This window comes from Momordica charantia (genome assembly GCF_013281855.1).
Source record: "Momordica charantia cultivar OHB3-1 chromosome 1 unlocalized genomic scaffold, Mcharantia_2.0 BLBB01000001.1, whole genome shotgun sequence".
NCBI classification, from domain to species: Eukaryota; Viridiplantae; Streptophyta; class Magnoliopsida; order Cucurbitales; family Cucurbitaceae; genus Momordica; species Momordica charantia.
Genome location: NW_028275157.1, coordinates 22026408 through 22047956, shown reverse-complemented (window position 1 = coordinate 22047956; position 21549 = coordinate 22026408). Strand labels below are relative to the sequence as shown.

The following is a 21549-nucleotide window of genomic DNA, read 5'->3' as shown; positions in this document are numbered from 1 at the left end:
TAAGACGATTTAGTCCATGTAATTTCAAATTAGTAATAATTTAAAATCCTCATCAAAATTAAAGGTTGATTTTTATTATATAACGATTCTGTCTTTGTAATTTATATACACATTTAGTCATTCGTCAGTTTATCGATCTACATGTATAAGAAACTTTATTTTTTTTATGATAAGGACTAAATTATTACAAAATTTAAACTACGAGTAAATGCAGGGGAGAAAAAGTATCTTTTAGCCCAACTTATAATTTAACTCGGTCAAAAGAAAGGGTGGAATAGACTTTCCATATTAGGTGGCATTTTCCAACGGCCAATGGGAAGAGAAGTTGAACGACTTTCTGGGAAAGTAGACTAGAAAAATGGCCGCCACCTGTGGCTGCTTCTTTAGCACTTGTGTCATGTTTTGTAAAGGATGTACTTTTGTCTCCTTCATCAATTATGTCCCCATTGGTAACACACGTTCCCCACAAGGGGTAGTTTTACTGCCTGTCGTGGTTCTCGACCATGATTACTATTTAAGCTCTCAGTCACCTCTGTTCTGTTTTATCACACCCACGAGAAATAGTTGGATCATACTTGGCTCTTTATCACCACCATTGAAAAATTGAGCATTCATTATTTTAAAAAAATCAAATCTTTGTCATCTTTTCCTTTGCATATGAACTTTAATACGAAAAAAATTCATAATCTAATAAAAATGTTATGAATGTAGACCAAAGACCAAGTAAAAAGAAAGTTTCAAATACTTATTCTCAAAGAATTCATGTCCATTGAATCAAACGGGTTCCTTATTTTCCACGTTTGATGATGTAAGAACTTCCAGAATGTTGCATATGTCAGCAGTCAGCTTCTGTTTTAACTGTAACATGAGATTGGCTAAAATTCGAGTGGTCTTTTGACATAAGCAAATTCCATTAAGTCTGCTAAAAATTCAAAATCGGATACAGTGATCTAAAATTTACAAAGCAGGTGTTGAGGATGTCAGATGAGGTGTTTGAGTTTGATATCTCCTATTAATCTGTCATAAAACTGGGCGTGTAGATTGAATATGAGATGGGGTTTGTCTGTTCTGTGGAGTTGTGGGATATTTAAGCTCAATTCTTGTAAATGTTAGTGAAAATTTTCCTGAACTACAATCTGGGATTTAATCTTTAAGATGCAGACTAAAGGCAGTGAATCAACTGAATCATATTATCCAGTGACTGTTCAATTAACAGATGATTCTCCTCATATTGGGTTCTTTATGAACAATCATAAATATAGTACAGGACAGAGGAATGGAGAATGAATCAATTCATGTCCTCAACCATTTTACTATTGTATGAAATGGATCTGATCTCTCCCATTCATTGTCTTCAAGCTTCAGCCACTTTCACTTCAGAAGCCGCGATTCGGTTGAGGGTAGCAGCCAATCTGATGCCACTTTGTGCTAACCTCTTCTCTACGACTGGCAACCGGCTAAGAAAATAACTGTCTGCAGTGAAACAGGAGAAATTTTGGCTCATTTGGTCAGCCAACCACTCTTAATTCTATAGATTCAGGAAGCTGGGAGCATAGAGAAAGAACTAGTGCAGAGTTGAGTTATTCTGGCATCTTTGTATGCCTCAACAAGCAAACTGGTAGAGTTTCTCGAAAGTTTTTTGAACAGGAGCCTTCTTTAACAGATTAATGATTCAGATTTTTTTATCATATTGGCAGAACAGAAAGGAATCAGGGATGAACTTGTATTCGAAACGTTCCTATGGGTAACAGGATGGGTTAAAACCTCTCGAGTATAATGTAGAAACAGAAGATTTAACACAAGAAATTCGTCTGATCTTGATGACTGGAAAATGTCTCTCTTTTTAACGGTAAGGATTGCAAGTTGCAACAATAAACTAAGTGGCATCTATCTGGTTTTGACATATAGAATCAAATCCCATGCAGTTTACACCCTTTCGCATTCTTATCACTGGATATCTAGAGGTCTCGCTCCTTTCATTACGCTCATACCCACCTCCACCAAAATCCCCATTAAGAAGTTTAGGTTTCACCTACAACCTATTTTTAACCACAGCACTGGAAACAGATAAGTTAATGTGGAAAAGAAACCATACATGTGAGTGTAGGAGAGGTTGTCTAGAAAAAAGAGTATACCATCTAGTGTGCTTCCGGGAGTGGCATTCTTGTACGCATATTTACACGCCAAGCTAATACTTTCAGAAGCATACCTGAAAAATAAGAGGCATCCAATCAAGTCTTACCATTTCCTAGAACTTTATGGTGGGAAAATGAAGGTTATTTTTCACCCGATGAATATTTTTCTCCTCTTTCGAGCTAAAAAAGACGTTATCTTAAGTTTCAGCAACGTATAATAGTGGCAAGTCCATCTTCGTATACTAATCAGGGATGCTCATATGACAGCAGAGGAATCATTTGATTACATGATTTGAACATAAACAGGTTGCCGAACATGGATAAGGGATAAGAATGATAAAATACTCACGGGTTAGGACAAACTGTGTGGTTCTCTGTGCAATTTCTCCAACTTGATACATCATTATACCATTCATCCTTCAGAAATTTAAAACGAAGATGGCATAAGGAAAAAGAACTATGAGTAAAAAATAAGAAAAGTAAATTGTTCTATCAAAAAAGGCAAGTCAGAACATAAAATCAGAGAAAGGAGGCACACCACAATGCTATTTTGAATAGCTTGAATCATTAGTGCAAGGCTTGAATTGTAGAACGTCTTCAAGGCAGACTCAATGATCATGTTATCCCATACCTGTAGAAAGACCATTTCATTTTTATGGACAAAACTATTCCAATACCAGATGGATAAAAACCAAAACATTCTGCAGTATGTAATGGGATTTCCGAGCTTGTAGTTTTAACCATCATGGTGAAGTTTTACGAGATGTTTCGTGTGTTTACTGTCAAATGGTTAAAGGTGTATGAAGAATAGTGATGAAATAAGGAGGGTACTTGTGAGGAGGGAATTCAAATCTCTAGGTGCACTTACATGATGAAGATTAGTCTTTCTACGGTACCAACGGACTGTTATTGAATTACCACCAAGATCTCCAATGAAACCAACATGCAGGGGCTGCCACCAAATAACGGAAAATTCAGATACAAAGGAATAAAATCATAAATTATTCGATTCTTTAGGGAAAAAATGAAATACAGTTGACACTATTAGTATTATTATGTAGTTAATGCACAAACTTGCTAATCAAACTATAAAGATTCCTATTTGAAAAGAAAGAGTGATTTTACCATCGGATGAAAATACACTTTCAACAATATTCCAAGGACTAAAGTTTGTAGTTACATAATATAAGTTTCATGAACCTAGCACTTCATATTTTCAGTTTCTCTGAGTGCCTAAAAGTTCAGATCTGTAGAAAGGGCAAACCTGGTGGACATCTCCAATAAAATGGGACAAGAACATGAGAGCCTCTGTTAAGTTATCTGAAAATACCACGTGAATAAAAATGACGTTTGTTCGAAAAATGTATGGACAGGATGGGTAGTTATTTACGGTGCTTACATCTAACATCTGAAGTCATCTCTTTGTAAGTTGATTCAAGTTGCATGGTATAGTTGTAAATTGCCGCAATCACACACCTACCGTTATGTCCATGAGTGTCATGACAGTCTCCTATAATGAAGCAGAGGAAACTGTTACACTCGTAAACATTGTCATGAAGAGAAAATCAATCATTAGCGTTAAATCTTGCAACTAAAAATACCTTGTTGAATGAAAGGAATCAAAAATCAAATTGAATTTAATAACCATCATATATGACATGTTCAGAATGACATATTTTCATTAACTTCGTAGTTGGCAACATAAGATGTTTCAAAGCTAGAAGGGGAACAAAAGGCAACAGGCAACTGGCACAAGAATTGCAGAACAAGTTAGTTCATTTCATGTGAACACTTTATCATCTTGAAGCAACGAGACATTGAAATTCTGTGTCAAAATCTTATGTTCTTATGAATATGAAATTTTTAATTTAGGAAGATATTGGCGCTAGTGCTATAATAATTACGCCATTGGCCATATAAGTTAACTTCAGAGGATACATTGGTTATGTTATCATGAACTATCAAATTTCTCAGCCTCAGTATTCCTGTGGTTCAACAATGCTTTTGAATTTTAAAGCTCATAAACACTACAATAGCAACCATTATATAAAACAGTAAAACGGCATGATAGTTCACAAAAGGAACTGAAAATACCTTAAGCTCAAACTTACTCGAGTAATTATAATTACAAAAGAAATCAGGAGTGTCAACATAGTGTAAAACGCTACTCCAGTGATAATGAGCCTTTCGTCGAATCTCATCAGGCCAGGAGCATACAGCGGCGAGATCACCCTCAGCAGAAGCTGGAAGCAATTCTTTGACCATGGATAGAGCATCTTCAGTGAAATATCCCTAAACCAGAAAAGTGATATCAGTCTTGTCTTGAACACTGCAGGATCTAATGATTGCACTCCCTATCATAGGATGATATCAGATACAACCAGCTCCAAGTCGTCTCACCAAACAGATTTCTAGCTTACTAAGAAGCTAAAATAGTGGATACAAGTGTTTATTTCAGTTCTATATGTCAAATATCCAAATGGGTCCAAAGTTTTCTAATAGCGGACCAAATTTCACAAGGTCCTCTCTCCTTTGCCACGTTTGCTTTACCTTAAATCCTGACCTACACTATTAAAGCTACACTTTCGAGGACTTTCAATCAACAACCCCAGTTATTATCCTTATTTTCTGAACTGGACTGCACCATATTCCCTATTACCCTTCTGTAACACCGAAAGCTTGACAAAATAAATGATGACTGATGCTTAAAAATGAACTGAATATTCTTACCTCGGCTATCTTGCAGATTGCATAGTGACCTTCCTTTCCCCAGCCGAGGATTCCAGGTACAAGTAGCAGAAAAACGGAAGCTCTCCAGAAGAGCTCAAACCGGCCCATGACTGCTCTTAGCCCCAAAATACGCTGTCAACACAATCAAATCGGCTGAAGCTTAGCAGTGATGGAAGACTTTACCTGTTGGATCTGTTGCTGAAGCTCGATCGTCTGCAAAACTACACCGGCTTTTTTCGACGCTTTCCTCCCGGCCAATCAAAGGTAACGCAAATTAAAATCTGAAAAATGAACAGTCAATTAACAATAATTTTCGAATATTCTATATAATTTCTTATATGAAAACTCAATCCTAGTTCCTACTCTGCCATATGCCACATGTGGGTGCCCTAAAAACTTAGGTTTAAAATTTGAAATTTAATCAAGTTCGATGCTAGTTTGTAATGCTAACTTGAACGTTCTCGCGTGATTTTTTCCATCCGTCGATTTCTCTTCTGGGTTTTTTTAATTCTATCTTGCAGAACCATCTTTCCACTTTCTTTTCCCTTTCTCACCTTCTTCCTCCTCACACGTATACACGGTCACTGCCATTCTTCTTGTTTTGAATCTTCTTTTTTCCCCCTTTTTTGCTCGCTTGTGGAGAATGCTTATGGCAAAATATACCTAAGATTTAATATCGTTTTATTGTCAACTAAATGTGATAGTTGTAAATATATAATCTACCCATCATTTTTTTACATGATTATTCTCTTATTTATAAAAAATTTAATGGTATCAGTAAAAGATTAACCTTGACCCATCTCTTCCAAAACTACACTAAATTTGCTATCGGTTTTATAAATCTTATCTTCAGACGTAAGATACATTAAAAATTCAAACATAGGTGGTTGGTAATGAAACACAATGTTCTCTTGGTAAATTAAAGTGGGTGTCCCTGCTTACAGAAAAATGGCCAAAAAATATGGCCACCTGAATATTTGTAGAAGATTCAATGCTATTTATGCTCCTGTTTTTCTGTCTGGGCTCTGTGAGAGAGGCCCAAAACTTCTCGTTGTGGGCGGGGTTTTAGAACCCATGTTGCAAAGAACTGAACTGGGCATTTGTCTGTTTGTTTTTGAAGAAGCATTTGATTGGGTTTGGAAAAGAAACGATCTTCCATTCCTTCCCTTGTAGAGGAATAAGATATCTTCGATCAGCTGTGTCGTGTGTGCTTTGGAGAGTCCAAATTCCAGTAGCAGATAAACAATGAAAGCAATAGTGATCAGCCAACCGGGCGACGCAGAAGTTCTTCAACTGCAAGAGGTTGAGGACCCAGTAATCAAAGACGATGAGGTTCTGATCAGGGTCGAGGCCACTGCGCTCAACCGGGCCGACACGTTGCAGAGGCAAGGCTTCTATCCCCCGCCCAAGGGTGCCAGTCCCTACCTGGGTCTCGAATGCTCTGGGATCGTTGAAGCCGTTGGAAAAAATGTCTCCCGCTGGAAAACCGGCGATCAGGTCGTTTATGAAATTAACTGAAATTCATTTGTTCTTGAATTATTGTAGAGGTCCTGTTTTTTTTTCCTTTTAAAGTCTCTAAAAAAATAATGTGGCAATCCCAATTTTCCAACCTTAAAACTGGGTCTAGACTCGCTAGTTCCCAGCACTTTTTATGTTTTAACATCAGTGACAAATTTTCATTTCTTGTTTGAGGATTCATAACATTCTTTAGTGGTTTTTTACTGGTAGGGGACAATTTCCCATATGCTACATGATTTAAAGAATTGAAATAGTTATCTATCATCTGATCATTTAACATACTGCTGCAGAACAGGTATGTGCTCTTCTTGCTGGTGGCGGATATGCTGAGAAAGTAGCTGTCCCAGCTGGGCAAGTGCTTCCCATTCCACCTGGTGTTTCCTTGAAGGATGCTGCTAGTCTTCCAGAGGTGGCCTGCACCGTTTGGTCAACCGTGTTTATGACAAGCCGGTTAGCGAGAGGAGAGACATTGTTGGTATGAATATGATTTGGAAAACTTCATGGGGGTTTAGTTTTCTTGAGTGTGATAGAAAAAAGATTGGAAGGATATTGAATTCATTTGCCGTTATGAATGGAAGGATATTGAAATTTCAGGTTCATGGAGGCTCAAGTGGAATTGGTACTTTTGCTATTCAGATAGCCAAATACCAAGGAGCAAGAGTGTTTGTTACTGCAGGTAGGGCAATCACTTTGATCTTTTTATGTTCCTTAATCTCTCCTCATGTTTTTAAATCTTCATCGCCAGGTAGTGAGGAGAAATTAGCTGTCTGCAAGGACCTTGGAGCAGATGTGTGCATCAATTACAAAACGGAAGATTTTGTCGCGCGAGTGAAAGAAGAAACTGATGGAAAAGGTTGGTCTTTAACATCCCTATAACTCCTCACTGTTTTAAGGTCCCACGTCCTGAATGCTTCTTCGTGTTAGTACTGAAAAATTATGTGAAATTTTGTACCATGACAGGTGTGGATGTTATTCTTGACAGTATTGGAGCTAGTTACTTCCAGCGGAATCTCGAAAGCTTAAACTTAGATGGAAGACTTTTTATTATCGGAACCATGAGCGGTGCAGTAACACAGCTAGACTTCCGCAGTTTGTTTGCAAAGCGCCTGACTGTGCAAGGTAAGACAATAATCAGAAACTCATGCTACTGATCAAATATATATTAGAAAAATGTTCTGACAGTCAATACATATCCTTGTTGTACCATGTTTGTGCTTCTGAGATGATGAAAATACTACTTAAAGTTGATACACTTATTTGCACCAGAAAGCTTAGCAATTAGCATCCATGTCCAAAGAAGTGGTTCCTATTTACTTATTTGTTACCACATTGATAATATTTTTTTAATGTTTTGCTTGTGTCATATTTAAACTAATTGGATTTTCCATTTTTAAGACTCGAATCTTTTTGTGCACGTGTTATCTTCTCTGTTATGAATCTTGTATTTCTTCTTTGAATGGGAAGAATTTCTTTGATTTTAAAAACATGGATCCTTCCACATTTGCAATCTTTCCCTATGATGAAATATCTATCGTGTATCATGTATCATGTGTGCAGCGGCTGGCTTGCGAAACCGGACTACTGAAAACAAAGCAGTTATTGTTAATGAAGTTGAGGAGATAGTTTGGCCAGCCATTGCAGCAGGCAAGGTGAAACCTGTGATCTTCAAGTATCTTCCATTGTCAGGAGCAGCAGAAGCCCACAAGCTAATGGAGAGTAGCAAGCATATTGGGAAGATACTGCTGGTTCCATGATGACATAGATTGTCAAGAGACCAATATGAAAACATGATTGCTGATTAAGCTGTGGTTGAAGTTTAGTTTGATCTTGGTACCATCAAACTTGGCAATTAGTAATAAAATAATTACCGTGTAGTTGTGTTTCCATGGTTTTGGTTCGGATTTAACTTGAATGACAGTAGAAAAGGATTGTTGCCGGGCTGTCTAAATTTATAACTGAGATTTCTTCAGTTCAGTTAATGAGGTTCTGTTTGGTTCAATTTTCCACCAACAATCCTTTAATATCCATGAAAATTAGTGGATAAGACAACGAAATTGAAAGTGTTCGAATCAAAGGTAACTCTGAAGTACATGTAAAAATATGACTTCTAATTTCTAAGTTCTAATATGGGCTTACAGTGTAGTCGTGTCTTCAATACTTGGTGATCGTTTTACCCATTTCTTGTTTTCATGAATTTGGTTCAGCTTTAATTGGAATGAAGGTAGAAAAGGATTGTTGCTGTGCTGTGTAAATTTATAACTGAGACTTCTTCACTTCAGTTAATGAGGGCTCTGTTTTATTCAATTTTCTCTTCTGGTTTTTTTCTTTTCATCCCGTTGATCGCTACTGGCAGCTAAAAAATTGGCTACTATTCATTTCTGAACCGTCATTCCAAAACTCGAGAGGGTTTGCTCACCGTTTTCCGAATCTTCAGAGGTAAGGGACGTTAAAATCTGAACATAGGCTGTTGGGGATGAAGCACAATGTTTCTTTCAGGCTCTGTGAGAGAGGCCCAAAACTCCTTGTACTGGGCCAGGTTTGAGAACCCATATTGCAAAGAACTGAATTAAGCATTTGACTGTTTGTTTTTGAAGAAGCATTTGATTGGGTTTGGAAAAGAACATATATTTCTTTCGTTTCCCTGTAGCGTGCGTAGAGGAATGAGATCTCTTCGTTCAGCTGTGTGCTTTGCAGAGTCCAGTAGCAGACAGACAATGAAAGCTATAGTGATCAGCAAGCCGAGCGACCTGGAAGTTCTTCAATTGCAAGAGGTTGAGGACCCAGTAATCAAAGACGGTGAGGTTCTGATCAGGATCGAGGCCACTGCGGCCAACCAGGCCGACACGTTACAGAGGAAAGGCTTTCATCCCCCGCCCAAGGGTGCCAGTCCCTACCTCGGTCTCGAATGCTCTGGGATCATTGAAGCCGTTGGGAAAAACGTCTCTCGTTGGAAAACCGGCGATCAGGTCGTTTATGAAATTAAACTGAAATTCATTTGTTCTCGAATTATTGCAGAGGTCCTGTTTTTTTCCTTTTCAAGTCTTCTCAGAAAATAATGTGGTAGTCCCAATTTTCCAGCCTTAAAACTGGTTCTAGACTCGCGAGTTCATAGCACTTTTTAAGTTTTAACATCAGAGACACTTTTGCACTTCTTGTTTGAGGATTCACAACATTATTTAGTGGTCTTTTATTGGTAGGGAACAATTTCTCATATGCTATATATTTTAAAATTGAAATAGCTCTCTAGCATCTGATCATTTAACATACTGCTGCAGAACAGGTATGTGCTCTTCTTGCTGGAGGCGGATATGCTGAGAAAGTAGCTGTCCCAGCTGGGCAAGTGCTTCCCATTCCACCTGGTGTTTCCTTGAAGGATGCCGCTAGTCTTCCGGAGGTGGTGTCAACTGTTTGGTCGACCGTGTTTATGACAAGTCGGTTAGCGAGAGGAGAGACATTGTTGGTATGAATATGATTTGGAAAACTTCATATGGAAACTTCATAGGGGTTTAGTTTACTTGAGTGTGATAGAAAAAAGATTGGAAAGGGAGATGAGAGAGAGAAGAAAGTTACTGAAGGGGATATGTTGATAAACTTGGAGTTATATAGAATCCCAATTGAATTCATTTATGTATTGCCATCATGAATGGAAAGATGTTGAAATTTCAGGTTCATGGAGGCTCAAGTGGAATTGGTACTTTTGCTATTCAGATAGCCAAATACCAAGGAGAAAGAGTGTTTATTACTGCAGGTTGGGCAATCACTTTGATCTTTTTATGTTCCTGAATCTTTCCTCATGTTTTTAGATCTCCATTGCCAGGTAGTGAGGAGAAATTAGCTGTCTGCAAGGACCTTGGAGCAGATGTGTGCATCAATTACAAAACGCAAGATTTTGTCGCACGAGTGAAAGAAGAAACAGATGGAAAAGGTTGCTCTTTAGCATCCCTGTAACTCCTAATTGTTTTAAGGTCTCATGTCCTGAATGCTTATTTGTCGTAGTACTGAAAATTTATGTGAAATTGAAAAATGTGTCACTGTTGTCATTCAATGGGAAGAATTTCATTGCTTGTCAAATTTGCGATCTTTCCCTATGATGAAATATATATCATGTATCGTGTGCAGCGGCTGGCTTGCGAAACCGTACTCCTGAAAACAAAGCAGTTATTGTTAGAGAAGTTGAGAAGATGGTTTGGCCAGCCATTGCAGCAGGGAAGGTGAAGCCTGTGATCTTCAAGTATCTTCCATTGTCAGGAGCAGAAGAAGCCCACCAGCTAATGGAGAGTAGCATGCATATTGGAAAGATACTGCTGATTCCATGATTAAAGAGATTGTCGAGAGATCCAGATGAAAAATGATTGCTGATTAAGCTGTGGTTGAAGTTTGAACTTGGCAATTAGTAATTAAAGAATTACCGTGAAGTTGTGATTTCCGTTACTTGGTGATTCATTTTACCACCTCTTGTTTCCATGCATTTGGTTCAGATTTAATTGGAAGGACGTTAGAAATGTATTGTCGTAAATATATGACTTCTAAGTTTCTAATATGGGCTATAATTTTCATACCTATTTTGCAACCCACAGTAATAATCAATTAATCTAAATTAGGAAAAGAAAAACTTGTATTCTACAAAGAAAAAACCCCCAAGAATGCAGGAGGGGTGTATTCTTTTCCTAAAAAGTTCATTGATTTTGAAGAGAGAAAAAAAAAACTCTTCTTCACATTACACATTCAATCATCTCGACTTCTACAACAAAACGGTATCAGGCTCTCTTTTGCCTTTTAATCCTCTCAAGAGCACCAAGGTGGCTGTCGTCGTCCTTTTCTACTGCAGCAGCACCATTTTCCTTATTACCGTCTGCCTCGTCGGATTCTTCCCTTTTCCGAACAAGGCCTCCAAAAATTGCAGATGGGATTTCTTTCTGTGCAATTTCAACATTCTCGTCTTCATCCGAATCGCTCTCATCTGGCAACTCGATGTCTTCGTGATTAGCAGCACCCTTTAATCCTCCTTCGGCTTGTGATTCGACTCCAGCGCTCACAAAGCCAACTTTACGACTGTTATCTTTGGCTGCATCTTCAATTGCAGGGGCCAACTGCCTCTCCAGAGCAGCCATTTCATCTTCTGTAACCCCAGCCTGCTTCAATTTGTCTTTTGCCTCGTCAAGGTTCATTGTTTGATCCTTTTGCATTAGATACTCGGGCAGAATAAAATGTGTCTGGAGAACAGGAAAAATAAAAAAGGTAAAGATTGTGTAAGACTTACATATTCCAATCATTTAAATATAACTAACCATGTGCTCGTGCAAGAAAAAAGTATAAACGTTATACTCATAGCTTAGAGAAAAACAAAAAGTATTGCAATCCATGAAGTTGGGGTACTATCAGTCCCTAAAACAATATTTCCAAATATAATGTACCCTATATCCTCTTGGAGAAATCCAACCACGTCAGACAACAAAGTTTCCACAAGAGGACTGATTTCTTGTGTTCATTAACAGAAGTTCCATTAACGAACAAATGATAAGAGGGAGACATTCGAAGTATTGAGTAAGAAAATACCTGGCTATAGCTAGCAGAAACACTCCTTTTAATTCGAAGCATCTCTCTAAAGGTATCTTCATTTCCATGTTGCACCTCAAACTCGTGCCATTTGTTCCAGAAGTTCACATCTGATCGAGGGTCTGCAAACTGTGAAGCAAATACATAAATTCCGCGAGCACGATCAATTTCTCCCAAACTCTTCTCCAGCTCAGCATACTTCAAGCACATGGTCTTCACATCTTGATCGGGAAGACCAGATTCTATTGCTTGTTCATAGATTTCTCTAGTTTTAGGAACACCAAATATCTCGGCTGCACGAGCAATGTATATTTCATACATACTCAACTTCTCATTATTCGGAACAGCTTTAGTTGCTTGATCATAGACCTTCATAGCTCGTTTTGCCAAACCATGGTCTTCCTCAAGCTTCGCATATTGAAGATACAAAGGCCTAACTGAATCAGCGGGTGCCTGAATGCATAATCAAAATATAGAACCATTAGCATCATCATATCTATACTATAATATTCCATGATAAGGATGCATTTTAGCATCATTCAACTCAAGAACAATGCAAGGCCTTGTGTCTACTAAATGAAAAGGGATGTAATAATGACATAAGAAATACTCAAAGTAGATATCATCCCTTTACTCCAGAAGGGAATAAAGAAGGGGAACACTGGATTTTTAGATTCTAAGTGGTCTCCTTAAGAACTACCCAAACGCAAATTTTCGAACTTTTTTCCCAAAACAGAAACAAAGAACTTTCATAGCTTATAATATATGCAGAAGCACTAAAGAATATGAGTCACGTGGAATGAAAAAGAGAATATACATCTATTACAAGAAATAAGTGGATCTATTAACTAGGATAGCAACTAAGGTAATTTTACAAGTCTCTTTCATTACTTTTGCTCCAACAATGAACTACAGATATCAGTCCTTCCAAAACTTTTACTACAACTTCATATTTATCTTGAAACTCTTGTACTTCTTCAAGCCAAAGTAAAATAATTCCAAAAATATCCAACTGTCATGGAATACTCAAAAGGTTTCATTTTTGTTTTCTATTACTATCAGATCATTTTAGGTAAATTAGATTTCAGCATAATTTCAAGAACATTTTTTTCATAAGAACCAATTACATTGATCCAAAGAGATGCAAGAGATTAAGAGATTAATTATACATACTGTTTCAACTGCATGCTCAAAGAGTTCTCTTGCCCGCTCCAATTTTGTCTTCCCATATCTTTTTACAAACTTGGATAGATACGTGACCCATATATCTTTGACATGAGGATACTTAAAGATCTTGACACCCCTTTCATATACTTTGAATGCATCTTCAAAGTACTTGTGTTCCTGCACATGTCAAAATTTATGAGTAAATCCATCCACAGAGTCAAAAAAGGCAATATAAAGTGACATAAGAATTCTTCTTGTAACTACAGTCTTGCTATGCTTATCCGTGATTGGAAAGCGGCTCTTCATTAGTTTTGTAAGGTGGGGGCTTTCTCATTCCCCAGCCTTCAGGCTGTACATGTTTTTTTTTTGGTATACAAAATTTCCATTTCTTATAAAAAAAATAATAATAATAAAGTGACATAAGCCAGATTTAACATTACCTCCAGAAGCAAAGCATAGTTGATTATTATTTGCGGGGTAGCAATTCTTAAGTCCAATATTCGCTCATAAACTGCACGGGTGGACTCCAAGGTTCCAAGACTTTCCTCCAAATCCACATAAAAGGTCCAAAGTCTTAGGGACTTGTGCACCTTCATCTGGACTGGTTCGTTCCCATCAGCAGCCACTGCAATCATAATCCATATACCAACATTAATATTGCATCATGTCGACCAAATGTTCTTCAAACCAAGCCAATTGCTGCATATTCAAGGAGATAACAACCTTGCATCGCACATCTTCCACATAAATTATACCAACGTTAATATTATTGTTGCTCAATATACTTTGAGCTCTTTTTAGATTCACAATGAGAACATAGGTTTTCTGAAAGCATTATTATTTTATTGAGAAACAAACTACATATTTTAATGTTCAAAATGCCCTTAGGCTGTTTTTGTGCTATGCTTTTGTCTATAAAAGGTTTCTTATCCAAAAAAAAAAAGTTCAAAATATACTACCAAATCAACTCTAGTTTAATCCCTTAGTCTAAACAAACAAAAGCCATGTAAGATGCTTAGACAAAGAGAAACCTAGAGTACTATTAACTGAAAAAGGAGCAATCAGCACAATGTGATTAAACATGAGTACAATTATTGATGAGAAATCTTTTTGAAGTTACCTTTTCGTTTGACTTCAACAGATGGCTCTGCTGTAGCTCGCCGCATGAGCTCTAGAGCTCCTTTAAAATTTTTATGCCTCAATTCCATTTCCGCCCATTCACACCAAATGCTAGCCAAGTTATCCACAGTCTTGTAGTTAACTTGTACAGCTTTATCAAAAATAACTCTTGCATTTGGAAGATCTTTGTGGGACTCGTATAGCTTAGCGAAAGCAACCCACAAGGTATGAGGCTTACCAACAGCTTTCATGGGGTCCACTGTTCTCACAGCCTCAGTATATGTCAATATCTGTCTTGTGGGATTGCCCTCAAATAATTTAATCCTTCGATGCCATTGTTCGACATTATGAGGATTTTGTCGTAGGAGAACACTATTAGCTAATTCTGGTCTTCTGTCCATGAGATGGTCTAACCTAGCTAGCCTCAAATCTATGTCACTATCATCATACAGCCAAAACCCTTGAAGTATCTTCTTCTCAAACTTAGAAACTGATAAATCAACATCTAACCGGATGTCCTCCTCCAACTCCTCCTCCTCAAGGCCATTTTCCTGCACTTCATCTTCCTCGTCACTCAAATCCATATTTTCCATCTTATGAGCCAGCATACTCTCCTCGAATTGAGAGTATGAATCAAAAATCACACTAAAATCTCTTACTGTAACAACGGTAGTCATCCCTTCTTCAAATATGTCTCTTGCCTTCTCGTGTAAATTCCTTCTGATGTAATATTCTGCAAGTGATGTCCATAAGCGCCCTACCTCATCTGTGAACTTCCTAATGCCGCCCCTTATTATGGCATCAACATTCAACCCTGAAACCTCAGTAGCATGCCTAGTAAGCAAATCACACAACTCTAGCCACAGCCGGTGCTTGGTCTTCCCCTTAATAGAATAAAATTGTTCGTCATTCAACACGGAAGCCAAATTCTCTGCAGCTTCTTGCCACAGATTTGAGTTAACCAAAAATTCAATCAAGTCTTCAATATGAGTTGGATCATATTTTAAATACCTTCGATAAACTCTAAGCGACGTCTCAATTGGAATCCCCTTTTGGCTTACAAAAATGAGGTAAGGCTCCCAAATTCGATCATGTTGTGTCACTGGAAGAGCACAGAGGGCTCGGTCGAACGTCCGACGCGTTCGGGTCACTGATTTCTGGTTTGTCAACGTCTGCAGGTACATTATCCATATTCTTGGCATTTTATGCATGGTCACCAGCGCTCGTTCAAACGTGTTGTTGAGAGTTTCATACTGAGAATGAGTAATGGGAAGATTTCGTACCAGATCGAGTCGTTCTCGCAGATATGCATACCATAACTTATAGCTACCTGGCAGGGCCTTGAGAGCTCGCTCGTAAATAATGAATCGCTTCTTGAATGGTGCGTCAGCTCGTGCTATGAGGTAGCGCCACCACAACTTCAAACTGAAAGGATTTCGAAGAAGCTCTTCTTCGTAGAGGAGGTCATCTTGCGATGGATATAAATCTTGAGAAATCGACATGGAAGAAGTCTAGGAATCCAAATTCTATCAATCCTCCCAGAACAAAAATCAGTGAAATACTTCACGACTTAAAATGCACAAGGGTTTCAGAGGATAATTAATTTTCTGAAAGTTTTAGGGGTGAGGTTAAAGAGAAAGCAAGGGTCAATTGTGTACAGTGAACTCGGAAAGGAGATACCGAAAACAGAGGGCACTAGCTCTAATGGCGGCCTCTTGAAGCAAAAAGAACCTTCAATAACTGAAGCCCTAAACCCTTTAGAAGAGCGAGGAGGGGCCACAGGTAAATGGAGAGCGGGGCGGCCGCCGGCGGGGTGGGCGGTAGCCGGCGGGAGGGTATAAGAGAGATGAGAGATGGAGGAGACGCGAGTGACAGAGATCGAGGGCTGGGGAAGACTGGGATTTAGAAGGAAAATTGGGGTTTTTAACCCCATTGTATAACTCCTCTGAATTTTTTATTCTTTTTTTTTTGTGTCCACTTCTTGTGTTTGTAAAATTATCAAAATATCTAAGTAAAATTATCCATCAATCTCTTCTCAGCATTTTTTTTTTTAAATTTTGAATCTAATATAGATTAATTTATTACTTAACAATAAATGCATAAGATTTGTTTCGAATTAATTACAAAAAAAATTAAGGTTTCATAAATGTCGTGTCAAAATTGCATTAAATGCTCGAGATTTACTTGACAATAAAGGCTAAAAGAAACTGGAATTCATAAGGAGATAATGCAAAAAAAAAAATTCTGGAATTTGGGATCGCGAACCGAGTTAGAAGGATCCCGGTCCGGGATTGCAGAATATCGGACCGAATAGTAACCTAGTCCGGGTTTCTGCAATCCCGGACCGGGATCCTTCTAACTCGGACCGGGATCCCAAATTTCAGATTTTTTTTTTTGCATTTTCTCCCCTCTGGGCCTATTGTTATCAATTAAATCTTGAGCATTTAATGCAATATTGTCCCGACTTTTTTGTAATTAAATTCGCACAAATTATGTAATTATGTACGTTTTTTTATTTTTTCCATATTAAACTTTTAATTTACTATTTGAGTTAGATATTTTTCTTAAAAGTTTGATTTTTTAAGGTTGGAATTAATTATTGTGAGAAATTTGTGGAGGGAATAAAGATTTGTAAAGAGATTTGCGGAGCGGTTGATTTTAAAAGGGTACTACAGTAATAATTTTACATTTAAAAATTATGAAATTATTAATAAATAAGGAAGAGTGGGGTCATAGATTAGTTTTTTTCAAAATGGGATTATGAATCCAAAGTGAGTTATTGGCGGGTCAAAATTTCAAATTTCCCGATTTATAGGGGGTCTGAGTTTTTCCAAACCAAATTCCTAAATCTGGGAAATTAAGTTAAAAAACCGGACCGTATAAGTCAGTTCGGTCCGGTTCCTTGATTTTCCTGATTTTGGGCCCAGGTGGATAATAGTGAAGCCCAATTGGTTCGGGCCCAAGCTATGAACCCTGTGATTGGGCCTGTTTGGGCAAAAAGCCCAACTATAACCGGTGAGAGACAAACACTGCATGAACTTCACTGCACTGACCGTAACAGAAAGAAGATGAATCGCGATTTACATTTGAATTTATTTTCCTTTTTTATTTTCTTTTTTTTGGGTGTTTTGTTTTCCAACTGCCACACGCTGATGCCGTAAGCAGCTATAATAATATGTGCGAGCCCACACGCAATCGCAATCCTCTCTCTCTCTTCAGAGTTTTTTCTTCTTCTCTCCTCCGACACGCCCACTGTAAACAGGATTCACAAAACGCGTCCACCTCTGCTTTAAGGGTAAATCTTCGCTTCCCTCCCCTTCCCCTGATACTAAGATTATTATTTGTTTCGTTTTGATCTGTATAATTTGCATTTGATTTGTAGATTGTTTTATTTTCTTTTCCTTTTTTTCCCCTTTTATTGTTGTCGATGATCCTGTTTGGCTGCCGAGAAAGCGGAGGAGAATCATGAAAACCAAATTTTTGGTTATTGTTTTTTGCCTTCTGTTCTATGAAAATATTTGTCTTCTCTTCTCCTATTATTGAGCTAGATCCAGATTCTGTTGACGATTATACTGTATTTTGTTCAAAGGGTTTTGAAATCGTTTCGGAAATTGATTTTCCTCCAGTTTCTTTTGTATTTCTCTGGAAACGACCAAAGTTTTTCTCTTGACGTCTGTAGACTGAATTGATTGTGGATGTATTTTGTGGCTTTTGAGCGGTGGTTTGTGAAATTGGACCTTCGTGAAGTTTTGTTTACTTTATCTCTGTGTTTTATTCAGTGAAGAAGGCCCTTCTCTTTGCGCGTGTCCCGTTCTCTTCTCCAATCCTCCACGAAACCAAAAAACCACCATTTCTCTTCACAGTCCATTTATATTCGCACCCGAAGATTGCTTCAATGGAGGTCAAGCTTTGGAACGACAAGCGCGAGAGAGAGATGTACGACAATTTTGCCGAACTCTACGCCATTATTAAGGCCACCGAGAAGCTCGAAAAGGCATACATCCGCGACATAATCCCTTCCTCCGACTACGAAACCGAGTGCTTCAAACTCATCGCTCATTTCAAAACCTTGGCCTCGACGCTCAAAGACACAGTCCCCAGCATCGAACGCTTCGCAGACACTTACAAGATGGACTGTCCGGCTGCGATTAACCGTCTTGTGAACTCCGGTGTCCCTGCCACGGTGGAGCACAGGGCAGCCGCCGCCGCCTCCGCCACCACATCCGCTGCCATTGTGGCTGAGTGTGTCCAAAACTTTATTACCGCCATGGATTCTTTGAAACTGAACATGGTGGCAGTGGATCAGGTGCATCCTCTGCTCTCGGACCTCTCTGCTTCGTTGAACAAATTGACCATTCTGCCGGCGGATTTTGAAGGGAAGACGAAGATGAGGGAGTGGCTTGGACGGTTGTCGAAGATGGGTGCAGCGGACGAGTTGACGGAGCAGCAGGCACGGCAGCTTCACTTTGATCTTGAATCTTCTTATAATTCGTTTATGGCGGCTCTGCCGACTGCTGGTACTTGAATTGAATGTTAAATGGTAAGCTTGTATATAAGAGCTTATTAATTCTGTAATCTGGTACTGCATAAGTTCAGGATGGATGTGCTTTTTTCATATATGGATGCCTCTTTGATCTCTTCTTTTCTTGTTTTTATTCTCAAAACCAGTTTGAGGGTTTTAGATTGCTTTGAAACTGGTACTGAATTGTGTATGCTATTCTGATTGTTGTAAGAAAATTGTTGCTTTGCAGCCAGAGGAAAGTGAAAAATACATTGCAATGGACCAAGAGCTGCATTTCTTTTTGGGGCCACTTTAGTGGTGGGTGGGGTATGTGAGGCTGGATTTTGGTGGTTTAGTCTTTGGTTTAATGCCTGGCCCATCCCATATTTGTGGGGTTAGTTTCGCTATATTTTAGGCTCTCTCTTTGTTCAGAAATGTACCTCATTTGACCAAAATATTTGTTTGGAAACTGAGTACTGAATTATGTATGTAATTCTGATTGTCGCTAGAAAATTTTTGCTTTGGAACCTGGTGAGTGAAAACTGCACTTGAAATGCACCAAGAGCTGTATCTGATGCTCAAATCTTTTTGGGGCACTTTCTGGGGCTATGATGGGTTGGATATTGGGTGGGTTAGGCTATGCTTTTAGGGGCATAGGTTTGTTATTTTTTGGGTTCCCACTTGCAGAACTTATGGGTTACATTACAAAGGTTCTTTGTCCAGAAACCTACTCTATATCACCAATTTCTTTGTCAACTTTCTTCTCACAACACTTATCCTCATTGCTAGAGTCTCGTTTTAGTTAGGGTTGTACACAAGTAACCCGGTATTCCAAAGAATCCGAGCAATCCAACCCAAACCATGTTCAACCCTACTTTTAGTGTTTGAACTTCTGGATGAAACGTGTCGACCTAACAGGGCAAGTGTTGAGAGGACTCTTGGTTCTTGATGACTTTGTTGAATATCGTCTTGATGATGGAAGGTTGTGTTGTGACTTTGTTGAATATCGTCAGTGAATGAAAGGGAGAAGAAAGGCCAAAAGAGACAAGGAGAACCATACAAATAATTATACTTGGTTCGTAATCTTATACTTCTAGTGCATTCCAATTTGGATGGATTGGATTTGATTGAATTGAGTGTTAAATTTGTAGTTAATATAGATTCGAACGAGAAGAGTTATTGGATTCGGTTTCCAACACCAATTTCTCCATAAAGGCACAAGAATATGGTAGAGCCTTGATTTATAGACTAGATTAGAAATAAGGATAAGTTTAATTTGGATTAGGTAGAACATTACTATTACTTTCACAAAATTAGGTGTGCCTGGAGTTATCAAATATCATCTAAATTGAGAACTAATTTGGTCGATGGCAAACGTATTGAAGAACATTGTTACCACCAAAACATAAGAATGAGACGTGACGTGTTCTTGACAGGACTAAGAAGTTATGAGTTTGATTCCTCGTCTCCAATCGTTGTACTAAAAAAAATTGCGGGAAATATATTTTTTTGCATTCATCTAGTCATTATGCTTAAACCGATTTGAATAACATCATCGAACTTTTAATTTTGTGTCCAATAGATTTTTAGTTTCGTCTAAACTTGTCCAAGATCAATCTATCATATATTCTTTAAAATAATAATTTTTTTGTTACAATAGATTCGAGGGGAATGATTTGTATTGACTGAGAAATGATTTAACTGAATTATATTGTTAATAGGTGATGTAGGTGTTAAATTAATTAAAATATGAGAAAAACATTTAAAATTTAAAGTTTAAAAATATATTGGAGAATTTTAAAATACATATCTAAGATAAATGAAATCTTGAAAATTCATAGATTGATGCTAAATATTTTAAATCATAACTACTAAATAGATATTGGTCTAATATCTATTTAACTAATTGATTAACATATAGAATTGGGATGCTCAAATTAAAAGTATTGAACAAATGGAAAGGATATGAAAGTATTTTTGACTCGTTACATTGAAATTCAAGTCGATTAAAAACTTGATTGCTAACACTTGAAGTGAAGACTACTTTGAGCAACCTTATCTCTTTGTCTTCCTCTCGAATTTATGTATGAAACTTGAGTGGTTTGTGAGTTAGTTTTTACGTAGTTTATTGGTTGTGGTGGACAATTTTTAATTTTAATTTTAATGATATATTAATTTTATCATTACCTTTTCTAGTGCAATTAATTTTATCATTACTTAAAAGTTACTTTTCAACGAGACGAAATTAAAATTAATTCACCAAAGTTAATGGGCATAAATGAAAGTCTTCCTCAAACATGAAGCACCTTAAAATAGTTTTAAATGTTCTAAAAAATCCTCAAAAACACTTTTTTTCTTTTTTTTTTAAGCAAAACAAAAACACGTTTTTATCTACTTAATCTAATATTATCAAGAAAAATGTTTTCCTTTCACGGATGCAAAAATCATGTAGAATATTGAAAGGAACATGAGATAAAATGTTCGAAATTTGAGGATTATTTTATATTTTCATTTTATGTATATTTCTTTATAAGCATCTGATAACTGTTTATGTTAATTTGTTTTTTTATTTTTTTGAAAACGTAAACAAAAATATTATTTTATTATTCTTGATCTATAAAAGATATATAATAAATATTTAAAAATAAATAAAATGTAAACATTTTGAATATTTAATTTATTTTTTTAATACAAAACCTATATTTTTTAATTTTAAATTATAGATAACATATAATCGAAAAAATGAAAAACAAAATAGAATAAGGAATTAGAAACGAAAAAATACTTAAAGTTTTGAGTGGTGATGGGTGGAGACTTATCTTC

At 37.3% G+C, this 21549-nt stretch overlaps 5 protein-coding genes across 7 annotated transcripts; 3 read left to right on the top strand and 2 right to left on the bottom strand.

The window, feature by feature from the left end:
* Positions 1-1163: 1163 nt before the first annotated feature.
* LOC111012332 (endonuclease 4) lies at positions 1164-4999 on the bottom strand. Its single transcript, XM_022286440.2, has 9 exons — positions 4866-4999; positions 4247-4427; positions 3535-3645; positions 3400-3455; positions 3004-3087; positions 2674-2766; positions 2485-2552; positions 2136-2209; positions 1164-1473 (listed from the first exon to the last, which is right to left on the bottom strand). Exons 1-9 carry the CDS (start codon positions 4971-4973, stop codon positions 1355-1357), a joined length of 894 nt encoding a protein of 297 aa, XP_022142132.1. The 5' UTR covers positions 4974-4999; the 3' UTR covers positions 1164-1354.
* Positions 4989-8382, top strand: LOC111012331 (uncharacterized). 2 transcript variants are annotated; one of them, XM_022286439.2, is made up of 7 exons: positions 4989-5129; positions 5986-6362; positions 6679-6858; positions 6978-7059; positions 7129-7236; positions 7344-7502; positions 7941-8382. In XM_022286439.2, exons 2-7 carry the CDS (start codon positions 6111-6113, stop codon positions 8135-8137), a joined length of 978 nt encoding a protein of 325 aa, XP_022142131.1. In that variant the 5' UTR covers positions 4989-5129; positions 5986-6110; the 3' UTR covers positions 8138-8382. The 2 variants fall into 2 exon arrangements, with proteins under 2 accessions (XP_022142131.1, XP_087979065.1); XM_088122939.1 differs by having other exon boundaries at positions 6978-7236.
* Positions 8383-8520: 138 nt separating this feature from the next.
* On the top strand, positions 8521-10923 carry LOC111012333 (uncharacterized). Its single transcript, XM_022286441.2, has 5 exons — positions 8521-9349; positions 9664-9843; positions 10050-10131; positions 10201-10308; positions 10503-10923. Exons 1-5 carry the CDS (start codon positions 9044-9046, stop codon positions 10697-10699), a joined length of 873 nt encoding a protein of 290 aa, XP_022142133.1. The 5' UTR covers positions 8521-9043; the 3' UTR covers positions 10700-10923.
* An 85-nt stretch (positions 10924-11008) lies between these two features.
* On the bottom strand, positions 11009-16136 carry LOC111012330 (Tetratricopeptide repeat (TPR)-like superfamily protein). Its single transcript, XM_022286438.2, has 5 exons — positions 14227-16136; positions 13547-13731; positions 13113-13283; positions 11940-12392; positions 11009-11596 (listed from the first exon to the last, which is right to left on the bottom strand). The coding sequence occupies exons 1-5, from the start codon at positions 15725-15727 to the stop codon at positions 11141-11143; spliced, it is 2766 nt and encodes a 921-aa protein (XP_022142130.1). The 5' UTR covers positions 15728-16136; the 3' UTR covers positions 11009-11140.
* Positions 16137-17361: 1225 nt separating this feature from the next.
* On the top strand, positions 17362-19253 carry LOC111012452 (vacuolar protein sorting-associated protein 28 homolog 2). 2 transcript variants are annotated; one of them, XM_022286606.2, is made up of 2 exons: positions 17362-17520; positions 18005-18862. In XM_022286606.2, exon 2 carries the CDS (start codon positions 18121-18123, stop codon positions 18748-18750), a length of 630 nt encoding a protein of 209 aa, XP_022142298.1. In that variant the 5' UTR covers positions 17362-17520; positions 18005-18120; the 3' UTR covers positions 18751-18862. The 2 variants fall into 2 exon arrangements, with proteins under 2 accessions (XP_022142298.1, XP_022142299.1); XM_022286607.2 differs by lacking the exon at positions 17362-17520 and adding an exon at positions 18977-19253 and having other exon boundaries at positions 18069-18765.
* The last annotated feature ends 2296 nt before the right edge of the window (positions 19254-21549 follow it).

Excerpts from the sequence above, each read along its gene's own strand:
- LOC111012452 (XM_022286607.2), top strand. The coding sequence starts at position 18,121 with ATGGAGGTCAAGCTTTGGAACGACAAGCGCGAGAGAGAGATGTACGAC.
- LOC111012332 (XM_022286440.2), bottom strand. The coding sequence starts at position 4,973 with ATGGGCCGGTTTGAGCTCTTCTGGAGAGCTTCCGTTTTTCTGCTACTT. Across the intron at positions 3,646-4,246 it reads TTGTAATTATAATTACTCGA|GAGACTGTCATGACACTCAT; the intron begins GTAAGTTTGAGC and ends GCTTCATTATAG. Across the intron at positions 2,767-3,003 it reads GAAAGACTAATCTTCATCAT|GTATGGGATAACATGATCAT; the intron begins GTAAGTGCACCT and ends GTCTTTCTACAG.
- LOC111012331 (XM_088122939.1), top strand. The coding sequence starts at position 6,111 with ATGAAAGCAATAGTGATCAGCCAACCGGGCGACGCAGAAGTTCTTCAA. Across the intron at positions 6,363-6,678 it reads GCTGGAAAACCGGCGATCAG|GTATGTGCTCTTCTTGCTGG; the intron begins GTCGTTTATGAA and ends GCTGCAGAACAG. Across the intron at positions 7,237-7,343 it reads AGAAGAAACTGATGGAAAAG|GTGTGGATGTTATTCTTGAC; the intron begins GTTGGTCTTTAA and ends GTACCATGACAG.
- LOC111012330 (XM_022286438.2), bottom strand. The coding sequence starts at position 15,727 with ATGTCGATTTCTCAAGATTTATATCCATCGCAAGATGACCTCCTCTAC. Across the intron at positions 13,732-14,226 it reads TGTTGAAGTCAAACGAAAAG|TGGCTGCTGATGGGAACGAA; the intron begins GTAACTTCAAAA and ends TTATGATTGCAG. Across the intron at positions 13,284-13,546 it reads ACTATGCTTTGCTTCTGGAG|GAACACAAGTACTTTGAAGA; the intron begins GTAATGTTAAAT and ends TGACATGTGCAG.
- LOC111012333 (XM_022286441.2), top strand. The coding sequence starts at position 9,044 with ATGAGATCTCTTCGTTCAGCTGTGTGCTTTGCAGAGTCCAGTAGCAGA. Across the intron at positions 9,350-9,663 it reads GTTGGAAAACCGGCGATCAG|GTATGTGCTCTTCTTGCTGG; the intron begins GTCGTTTATGAA and ends GCTGCAGAACAG. Across the intron at positions 10,132-10,200 it reads AAGAGTGTTTATTACTGCAG|GTAGTGAGGAGAAATTAGCT; the intron begins GTTGGGCAATCA and ends CTCCATTGCCAG.